General features: G+C 27.1%; 1 protein-coding gene across 1 annotated transcript in view; it reads left to right on the plus strand.

Moving 5' to 3' along the window:
• Nucleotides 1-10,277, plus strand: part of LOC119683394 — a 34,732-nt gene extending 24,455 nt beyond the window's left edge. Inside the window, exons 4-7 of the mRNA XM_038097056.1 lie at nt 7,893-7,969; nt 9,536-9,664; nt 9,752-9,982; nt 10,048-10,277. Of these exons, the coding sequence (XP_037952984.1) occupies nt 7,893-7,969; nt 9,536-9,664; nt 9,752-9,913 (368 nt within the window). The 3' untranslated portion in view covers nt 9,914-9,982; nt 10,048-10,277. The remainder of the gene's footprint in view (nt 1-7,892; nt 7,970-9,535; nt 9,665-9,751; nt 9,983-10,047) is intronic.
• Nucleotides 10,278-11,660: the final 1,383 nt, after the last annotated feature.

Genomic DNA, 11,660 nt, shown 5'->3' on the forward strand with positions numbered 1-11,660 from the left:
TTGCCGTACGTGAAAATACTTCAACCTCAAGCATAATATCAAACAGTGGGGTAAACTCATATTTACTCTCTTCTCCCGGTGGTATGAAGCTCACCCATAAGGTTTATATGCATATCAAAAATGATGAGCGTAATTTTTGCAATTTTTAACAATTTAAAGTTTCCAGAAAGTTTCCGATTTTTCTACGATGATCATTCAATATTTGATTGTTATAATCAATTAACTGTTTGTTAGTTGACTAGTTGACCGTTAAAAACAAAATTGTTAAAAATAATGTAGACAGTTAAAATAGCTAGTAATTTTGTCGTGCTTCATGTTTAGGCACCAAACCTTTCATACACTACTCTTAATTCTGAGTCTCTAAGATAGACTTAAGCATCAACTGAATCTTTCTTGTTGTGCATCTTAATTTCTTGTTATATAAAATTAATTTATTTTATTAAAAATTTGAAAACTTGAATTTTATGAACTTTTTTTTTTATATTATTTGAATAATACATAGTAAAATATTGAATAATACTATTTTCCTTTAAACATTTTTAATTGGTACAATAGACGAAATAGTAATGTATATTTTATTATATTATTTAACATATGTAGAGGTTTAATATTAATTAGAAATAATCATTTAAATTATATGAAATGTAAATATTTATAGACTTAAAGTGCTACTTACTGAAAACTAAAAATAAGATTTAATACTTAGGTAAATATAATAAAATAGAATAAAATAGAATAAAATAAAATACAGTAAGACCACGTTTAACGCGTAAGATACGTTTCATCAAAATAGAGTAATGCGTAATGCGAAACAGTGCTAAACGAGACTGTCTAAATATGTAAATCCCCATTATTTAGGGGCAGATTGATAGAAAATTCTTTATGTATTAAATTTAATAATTAAGTTTTTTCTAATAACAATAAAACCAAATATTTGTTTCTTACAAAAACAAAGACAATGTAAACAAATAAAATTCTAAGCCAGTCAGATCATTCTGTGTTTCCAATTTTCTACTATTTTGCCAAGAAGGTAACTATGGTAGTTTGCGTTTTCTTTTTTGCGTACTGTTAGAAGTTATTGATAAGTGGATAAAGCACCTACAACACCCTGTCTTGCTTTGGAACTCCTGTCAAAATTTGGATCATTTTCAGCAAATTGGTCCATAATTTCAGTTGTAGTAGTCAAACTTCTTTTTACAAACGCCATCAAAAGGTCTTTTTGCTCTTCTTCGAAGTCACTATTATCAACATTTTCATTTTCTTCCAGCTTAGTTAATTCCTTGAGCTCAACATTAGAAAGACTAGCTTCTGTTTCATGAACTATTTCTTCGACGTCTTCCACATTTACCTCATCAAAATAGGTTTGTTTCGCTAATTCCACTTATTTTTTCCACTATTGCCTCCATATCGACAGAGCGTCCAATGTCTTCGCTCTTACTTAAATCTGGCCAAATGTTCTTCCATACTCTTTTAAAGATCTTTCTGTTATCTCATTCCAAGAAAGATTTGTGTTTTCTACAGCATTTATGATATTGTAGTTTTTCCAAATTTCTCTTATTGATTGCTTCTCTTTTCCGTCTGTTTTTTCAAACATCGGATTGAATAATGTGCGGATTGAAATTCAAGAGCACTAAACCAAAACAGTGTTAAGCGGGGTCTTACTGTACAATACAGGGTTCGTACAGTATTTAAAAAATAATTTGACAATTAATTTTTTTTTTGTATTTGTGAAATTTATTTTCACGTATTAAATGTTAAAAAAATGTTACACAATGTATTTTAAAACTCTTAAAAACAATTAAATTGATAAATACTTCTGCTGAGAAAATATATCTAACGTAACCATTGTATATCCACTCATTGCAGTAGCTGATCGGCAGACACACTTTCGTCTTAATACCACACTCCTCGCATAAAATCGCTGTAAATAAACTAGATTCATCCAGCTAAATTTATATAGTTTAAAAAATCTTGTGTTCTTACAGACTGAAAAAACTACCCCAAAATTCTGTTACTTTGTGTTAGCCAAAGCTGTGTAGTCACAGAGGCAATGTGTGGTTGTTTCGTAGTTTGTCTAAGTTAATGCGTCTCGTTCCTTGGTCGACAAAGGCAGGTTTTACACTTACTCTTAGCTGGCTACAAAATGTCGAGAAATGTCTTAACAGTTTCTAAAAAAAAACATACCGGTACCCCTAGAAAAGCATCCATAAACTGTCTACTTTTTTATTGCTTTCAATCCAGGAAGAAAGATAAAATAAATCGGCTCGTAAAATGTAGAATTTACATTTTGGCCATAAAACTCCATAATTTGTCGCTTAGAAAACCTGGTAAAACGAGTTTGACGGTACCTACATATAAAAAATAGTCTACGTAGAGCTATTTGTCAAAACGCTTCTTCTGCTAGACATAATCATAAGGTTTTTTTTTCTGACGTAGGTTTCTAAATCAGAAATGTGTGCCTTATATTTGTGGCTTAATAGACTAAAGTTGTCTGCGTCCGTTAGGTTATCTAGGTGAGAGAAAGGTGACTGCTGAATACTTGACAGGCATTAAACGATTTTCTCAGAACATTATATAGGTTCAGAAGTTTACTTTATTGTATTTCTGTTTTTGCATTAGACGTTGCCAGTAGTAACACGTTGTGCATTACTCCAAATTGAAACTGTTGATACGTTGCCATGATTATTATATTCACAATATTCTAAGGCAACTATCTAAGTCGTTGTGTATTCTAAATGAAGTTCCTGTTCAAAATATGGAATGTTTTTTTAAAACTAATAACTGCCGCATACAGGGATTATCGAAACTAATTACACTCTTCCACGACAATACGAACTGTGTTTATTAGATCGAATTGTATCGAATCGAATTTTTGCAGTCTAATTCAGCACTTTTTTTTTAGAAAAATTTATTTATATAAAGTCTTCTAATCTTATTTGTTGTATAACAGGATACTATAATGTAGTGGAAAGTTCTACATTATACTGCAGAAGTTCAGAATTGATGTCATCGAAACATGTTGCACTACGATCTCTTAGTTATTTTATGACCGTAATGATCTTAATTGTAGTAGGAAAGTCTGCATTTACATTATTCAAATAATTCTGTTTATTTAACGAAACTACGTCCTTCAACTAAGTTTTCTTGATAAGATAACTTTGCTGTTCTAGATAAAGAAGTTATCGACATAATTAACTTGACATTGTCCGATTTAACTACATTACCAGTTATATTGCCAATATGTAGATTTCATAACGTGATATTCTTTCTTCTGAATTGTTGAATTTATATGGGTTTAACATCTCAAACTTCGTTGTACCGCCTGCAACTACTTGAGGTGGATTAATCGAATTATACTAAAGTATCACGGAAAAACCATTTTGAAATATGTTTATAGATTACATTGCATTAGTTCTTATGTGGTTTTAGTTCCGATTTAAAAAAAATCACGCTTAATATCTTTTTGGGTAATATAAAATCCATTATTTTTCATAACACAAAGTAATAATAATAAGTACTACATTTTTATTAAAATAAAGTTTACTGTATAAAGTAAATAATATTTATTGTTTATTTATTTAAAGCAATGTTTATAATAACATTTGTGAGTGTTGTATTCTTCACATAAATGTTTATTACAAATTTCACATTCGATCATTTTTAGAAGAATTTTGGCACCTCGAGCCAGAAGAGGTCTTTCTTTTTTGATTGACGTTACCGTTTGTTCTTACTTTATTTTATGGACTATACGTTATGAGAAGTCTTCTCGTGGCTTAGTTCTTCAACAAGTATAACCAAACTTCTGCTCGTTTCTCAAAAGAAACGCCGTCTATATAGCTTACGATAATTTCAAACAGAATAGATTTCAGACTCACATTTATATTGGAAACACAATTAACAAATACGTTTAATTTTGATAACATATAGTGATTATTGTCAAATTAAATTTGATTTTTTTTTTTTATTCAAAATTTTAATAATAAATGAGTTTAAAATCCAAATTTTTTTTAATCCAAAATTACCTTACTGAAATATAAATAGAATTTTTTTTTCTGCATTATGTTTATGACTCCATTCTTGAAATCTTTTTTGAAGAAATTCACAAACGATATTCGATATTTTGTAAATTTTGCCTAGGTCCAAACTCGAAGTAATATATTTAAATTAAAAAGACATCACCTTTACCATTTCAGTAGAGCTGCATATTTTTAATCATCTTTATTGTTTTTATTTACATATATTCTTTAATTTTTATATCTGAACGTGATGGCTCTTTGTTAAATAAGAAATATATGTCATAAACCACTTCTGTTCGAAAAAGAAGTTACAGAAAATTAATTATTAAAGAACTTATATGAATAATAATGTTAAAAGGGGTGCACTTTTTGTATGCCAATTTGTGTGCTACAAAAGACACACAACAAATATGTTATTGTCAATTTAGATTTTTAGTAAAATTCTATAATTTTTTGCAAACACTGTATGAATGTTTTTTGAATCAATAATAAAAAAATATTCTTTAATTTTCACTTACAAAGTGTAGACTTACACTAACACACTAACTGAAAAAAAATATTTTTAACTAATTTTAATCATTTATCTGACTTACAAATATATCTAGACGATAATACGTCTTTAGACGGATAGTCGAACAGGGCAATTCTAACAACTGTCTTTGAGCTTACCGCACTCAAAAGATGTTTAAAATAATCTTTCGTATTCTGGCAGCCATCTTTTCAAAGACTGAATGCTTTTATTGGTCTTTCTAAAAACCAATTGAAATATCTGCTAAGATTTTGTTTGTGCTTTCATGTATAAAATTTCTTTTTGTATAAAATAAAATACATACAAATTTAAATAAAAAATAATAATTAATTAATTAATTACATTTTGTAAAAATGGAACAATTATTCATTGTCTTCATAAAAATCTTAACATATATATTTTACATATTTATATATAATATATATTTTTTATATATTTAAATGGTAATATTTATGAAACATTAATTTATTTATTTATATAAATCATAACTTTAAGTTATAATTTTAAAACTAATTAAATTTTTTTTTTTTATCACTGCTGTGCTAATGCAACAATAGCTGCTACCATTTCTTTCAAGACATGAATTAAATTCAGTTAATAATTATTTATGAATGGATAATAATAATAATTGAATAGGGGTAATCACTCTGTCTTGCAAAGTCATTGCAAGGTGCACGAAATGCAAGAACGCTATACTAAAATGGGAAATGTGTAAGACTACCACTGTTGCAGAATTGCAACTCATGATGAAACAGCTCTCTTCGCAGCATACCACATCCACATGAGAAACAGCAGATCTCGAAACAGCTGTTTTTTCTCCTTTTTTTTGCTAGCATATATACTTGGGTTTAGGTGTAGCAAGATTACAAGCAATTGCAAGAAATTTTGAAAGAAATAAATCAAAACAGCTTTCTATCACGAATTACAAATGATATAAAATGTTTTTTGAAAGACTTTTGTACCATAATAGCAAAAATGTTTCAAGCGGCGATCTTTCGTTCTATCTTTCAAAGATCTTACAACTTTTAACAATCTTTGCCAAAATTTTCCAGTAAAGTTAAATTAAATTTGAAGTAATTAACGAGGGTTTGTACTTTTATAACGAAATTCTTTCAAATTTTAGAGTAATAATTAATCTATTTAAATTTCTACATATATATGCAGAAAATTTTAATGGATTATAGATTGATCTGACTAAGTTGAAGTGATTCTTCAACTCCTTAAAAGTTATTCCATAATATTTTCCAGTATTTGTGTATGGAATTGAAGCCCTTAGTAACATGTTAGCATTATTGGGTAGTAGTTTGATTTTTTATTGTTGAAATCCATATAAGTTAATTTGGAGTTCTTTAGTCTTATTCTTCAAATTTACATCCAGTTTTACTATTACAACCTTTTTTTTTTTTGGCAAATCAAAGTTTAACTGTTGTTTTTTCAATCCTTTTTTTTTTTACAAGAATATCGTTGTCATCAGCAAAAGTTTAGCAGTTATGCTATTTTGGGGCAGCAGTATATAGGATATATCTTTTGTGTTTTCTTGTGGTAGACCAATTCATATTTCTTCTATACTTATTTTTTTACTTGGTGCAAAATTGAGGGTTGCAGTAATATGACTTTATGAGAACACTGTGTTCGAAACAGGATCGAAGTTTGTCAATTAAGTCTATCTTTTGTTGAATGCTTGAGCAATGATATATCTGCTGTGTATACCTTTTTCACTGTAATGATTTTTATATTTTTGTTGATTATTTATCATTATCATTTCGTCAATTTTCCAAAAAGTTGGACCATATTGGAGATAGATCGATGAGTCAAATAGCAAAGTAAAATTACGTTGACTTTTTTTATTCACTAAATAATTTTCGTGTTTATTGGATTGCCTCTAGCTTAAATGATCGAAAGTCATTAAAAACCAGATTTAGAACTTAGTTTTTAAATTCATCCCATTAAAAAATCCACACTTTGCATTTCCCAACAACGATTCATATTTTCGTCTTCGGATTTTTTTCATCTATCTTTATTTAGTTGTACAACTAATATAACCTAATTGCGCATATCTAGTATTATTGATTATTATTTTGAATGAAGAATTTAATATCATGAAATGTCACCTTTTTTTATTTTAAATCTCACAATTGTAAGCTATATGTCACCTTTTTTTTATTTTAAATCTCACAATTGTAAGCTATATTTAGAGCATTCCCGCTTTGTTTTTATTTTTGATTTTGCTTAGGAATTGTCGCTTTACAAATATCAATATTGGTTAACTATCTATAGACTTCCATGGTAAGTTATGTAGTAGCTGCTATTTTATTAAAATTTGTATAAATTTTCTTTTTGAGGAGTTGTAATTTTGCTTATTTGGTCCTGCCATTCCTGATATTTATACGTTAATACAAATTTATGATCTTTGTTACCTTAAAGTTTAGCAATTATTCAGTAATAACATATAGAGTGATATCACATAAAGTTCGATATCACATCGAACTTTTCATTAACAGAAAGACAAGTGCTTGTATTACACTGGTCGTAGTTTTAACATGTTCAAGGAAAGCGAGCCAAGCAGACTTCTCAAAGACATAAAATTTCAAATTGGGGTATAAAAAATTTTTTTTAAAACTATTTTTTTTCCTCAATATAGACATGATTTTATGTTACCCGATGCTTTCATTCATTAATTCTTATGTTGAGGCTAGTTGAGTCAGTGCACTTGAGCAGTTTTACTCTCCATTAGCTGCGAGGTTATCATTTCATCAGACTAAGCAATAATTGACCTCAGATCTGCATACCTCCCCGAGGAGCCTGTAGCTATTCTGAGAATCGATAACGCGGTGTTGATAAGCCTGTCAGTTTTTGTAAATAATTTCATGGTTCTATCTTTATGTATTTTTTGATCGGATCAAGCTTAAGGTCCCTGAGGTACTTGAAAAGTCTTCATTACATTTTTTTTTTCATCCAAAAAGATGGTCTTTAAAAAATGGCAATCCTAATGAAGTATCTGCTATGAAGATAATAGATTTTATAAAATTTATAACTAAATATAATTTTTAAAATATTTTCTCTTTAATTGCTAATTTAATTTTATCTAAATTTTTTAATATATTTTTAATTTTTTAAATATATTTAATTAATTATTTATTTTTTAAATTTAATTATTTTTTTTTTAATATTTTTGAGAGTACGTTTGTGTGTATGAATGTTGAATAAAATTAATATAAATCAGTAATCAGTATGTTGAACTGATTTCATATTTAAATGAAATATTTCACCATTTTCAAATATTTATTTATTATTATATTTTAAATATATTAAAAACAAGTTTTTAATAATTGTGTAACTTACTTTAGGTAAATCTAATGATGAACACCTTAAAATGTATGATGAAATGCCCAATTCTGCTGTCGATTTACAAGTTAAAGATAGGGTAAGTTGAATATTTTATATAGTTTTTGCGGGATAAGCAACTCAAGTGATGTAGTTTTCTGGCAGCTAATTTTGTTTCCAAAGAATAAAGAAATAATTATTTTTCACTAACCAAACAATTTATAAAACATATAAATAGTATAACTGGGTTCTTTACTACTCAAATACATAACATGTGTTGCATATATGATCCGTTCGATTAACTCAATTTTTTTTAAATTCTTAAATTTAAATGTGATAGCACTTAATTCAGACAAAGATTTTTATGTATATAAAATAAATGTTTCAAATAATAAAGATTAACATAATTAATTGAATGATAAATATTTTAAATCAGAATTAATGTACATTATTAAACACACATCTTTACTTTTTACTATATGCAGTTACCGCTTTTTCTGAAGATCACCTCATATATTCGTATTTAAAATAATGATATACAGCCCATATACTGAAGTTGTTCAGATTTGTTTTTGTAAAACTCATGTGGCTGTTGCTACTGCCTATGCTCTATGACAACATTTGGCAACTATAAGTTTTATTTATCTATACTTGCTGTACTGTATGGATAAATATATATAATGTATATATATGGATAAACCTTAACTTACAGATTCAAATAAATAAACAGAAATAGTTCACCAAAAATTTTGAAATCACGAAAAAGATAGAAAACAGCAAAAAAAAATATTTTTAAATATATTATTGATTCCAATATAATCATTCTAGAACTCCTGTCTCCGTTGAAAATAGCTCTTCAACAGTAAATATTCAAGGGTTCATATGGAATGCTTCTATTGCACTAGAGACAGTTATTAACCCTATTATACTTTATTTTCATTTTATTAAGCTAACACCAGTTCTTCAATCTCGTTTCTTTTTGAAATAAAATAATTGGTCACGCTAATTTTACAATGCATGAATAGACTCAGTTAATTTAACCAACTTTTTTCACTTCGCTATATGCGGATATATACAGATTTATAACTATATTTATAGTTATTTACATTGATTCCTGAAAATCAAAATAGTGCAATAAAATTATTTAAACATCAATACTAATTGTATATAATCGTGATTTCAATAAAAATTTTAATATTTTATTTCAAGACATTCAATGTTAGATTAGATAACATTAAGGCTGTCGGTCTAGTTGACAAACTCACTATTCTACGGATCTATTATGCTTAACACGTGCTGCTGCTTACCTGTTCTATTTAGGGAACCCTTTTTAAAAAAGCATGAAGTACACTTTTATAATATATAATCTTATGAAGCAGATGATGTTTTTAATCTTAGCGCTGCACTCATATGCGAGAGAGATAAAGAAATGTTTGTCTTAATTCGCTCCGCTTATAGCTAACGAGTACATTAAAACTCGGTCGCCTATATTAAGTTACAGTGGAACACTTAATTAAGAAAATATATTTTCTTATTAAATATCCATCACTTCTTTGAAAGCAATACATTTATTTCGTCTCCAGTAATCACAATTAGTTGCTTCTCCTCCCTACATTATTAACAAATTGTAAACAAATTATGTACAACAACAAAATTTATTTTCAAGTTTTTACGTAAGCTAAATCGACAAGAAAGAGTTGTTGAAGAGGTGAAATTGGTGTTGAAACCACGTTTCAACAAAAAGCAGATCAGCAAAGAGGATTACAAGGAAATTATGCGCCGTGCTGTGCCAAAGGTAAACAGACATATGTTATATTTTTTTAAATATAAATGTAATTAAATTTGAATTTCATTGACTAACAATAATTTTTTATTTGTTTAGATCTGTCACAGCCGCTCCGGCGAAATCAATCCTCATAAAATTAAAAATCTGATCGATGCTTACGTGAAAAAGTTCCGCGCTAAGAATAAGAAATTGACACTTTTGAACACTGGACAAGTGAGCAGTGCGGTGAAGTGCGCTGCATATCTGAAAAAGTTGTAGGAGGAAAATTCAATTAACTTGTTTTCATAATGGAAAAAAATTTAAATAATAAAAAATTCTAAACAAATTGTAAGCACTTATATGTTATAACCTAACTAACATATAATTATTAACTTACCGTGTTTCTTTTTTAGATTGGCAAATGAAAACACATTTCACACATGTGGGCTGAAAAACATTAACAGCTCAATATTTTTAATAAAAAATAGTGTAAATTAGTTTTTAAGTAAAAGTTATTGAATGATTCTTATGTTCTGCAATAAGCAAATAAGCAATTATTTTCTATATTAGTACCATATTATTTATTTGATTGTATATTCACTATGCCTATAATACGAATAGTTTATAATAAATACACTTATTTGATATATATAAAACTGTGCATGTTTGTTTATATATGTTAAATAAATGTATTTATATTATATTATATATACATATATATGTCAATAAACATTGATTGTATTATTATATTTTATATTATTTGAATATTGTATTATTCCTGTCAAATTTTTTTCTTATTGTAACAATAGTTAACTATTTTGAACCATTTAAAAATTATTTAAGTTTATTTATTTGTATACAATAATTCTTTGAAAAATAAATGAATAAAAATAATAAAATTCAATATATCAATAAATATTTGCAATTTTTGTCAAAAAATATTGTATTATTATTGTATAATGTAGAGTGACTAGTTTTGAAAGTTGCTACTATTAGACGCTTGAGTTTCTGTTGAACGCAAAGTGAACAGATTTGAACGTTTCTACTTTTGAAATCCTTCAAATAATATTGATTGAATAGTTTTTTGAAAAAAGTTGCTGTTTAGATTTTTTTTGCTTAGTATATATTAAGCAGGCTAACAATATTTTTTTGTTCATTTATTATAAATTTCGAGATATATAAAATGTATAGTTCATTGTTGTTTAAGTTTTGAGTTGGGATAAACTCAATTTTATTATTAATATTAGTAGGAAATCCTAAATTATATATGGTGTTATAAGACAAAATAAAATTATTATAGTTTATAGTTTATTATAGTTTATATTTATAATTATTAAGAGGTTTTCGATTTTAAATAATTGAATTTTTGGCTCACTTTTAGATAATTATATAAATTTATAGTTTATATTTATACATTTTACCCATTCATATTTAGGCCCAAAAAAGTCAGTAGTGTGATATTTATTACATATATAAATAGAATAATTTATAAACAAATCTAAAGCTATATTTTACTTCGTTGAATATTGAATATATTTCCCATAGAAGAATTAGAAATCCACCATTTAAATATACCATTTAAATTTATTTTCTTTTAAAATCCTTTCAGTCTAGAATATTGTATCAAGGTAATTAATTTTACAACTTTTCATGTTCTCGCCACATTTTCATCGTTTAAAAACAAAACAATTTCAATGTTAATCAGATCTGGACTATTGTGGGGTGTTCAACCAATTTAAAACGCAATTCCTGAATTTTAGCTGTAAGAACCATCGAATAATAAGACAATATTATTGGCTTTGGAATAATTATGATGTCTAACTTATTTAGATATATGCTACCGCTATCCTTTCCATGATAGTCGAAAGAAAAACAATATTCCCAACGAAATAATAGTAGCCCCGGTGACACCGTAACCTTTCTTTTCTTCTTTTTAATGTCCAATATGTAGTGATGGATAATGTTTGCTTAAACTCTGTAATATAAGTATATAATGTTGTAAATAATATAAGTAATATAATGTTGA

The sequence above is a fragment of the Teleopsis dalmanni genome, chromosome 2 (assembly GCF_002237135.1).
Source record: "Teleopsis dalmanni isolate 2A chromosome 2, ASM223713v2, whole genome shotgun sequence".
NCBI classification, from domain to species: Eukaryota; Metazoa; Arthropoda; class Insecta; order Diptera; family Diopsidae; genus Teleopsis; species Teleopsis dalmanni.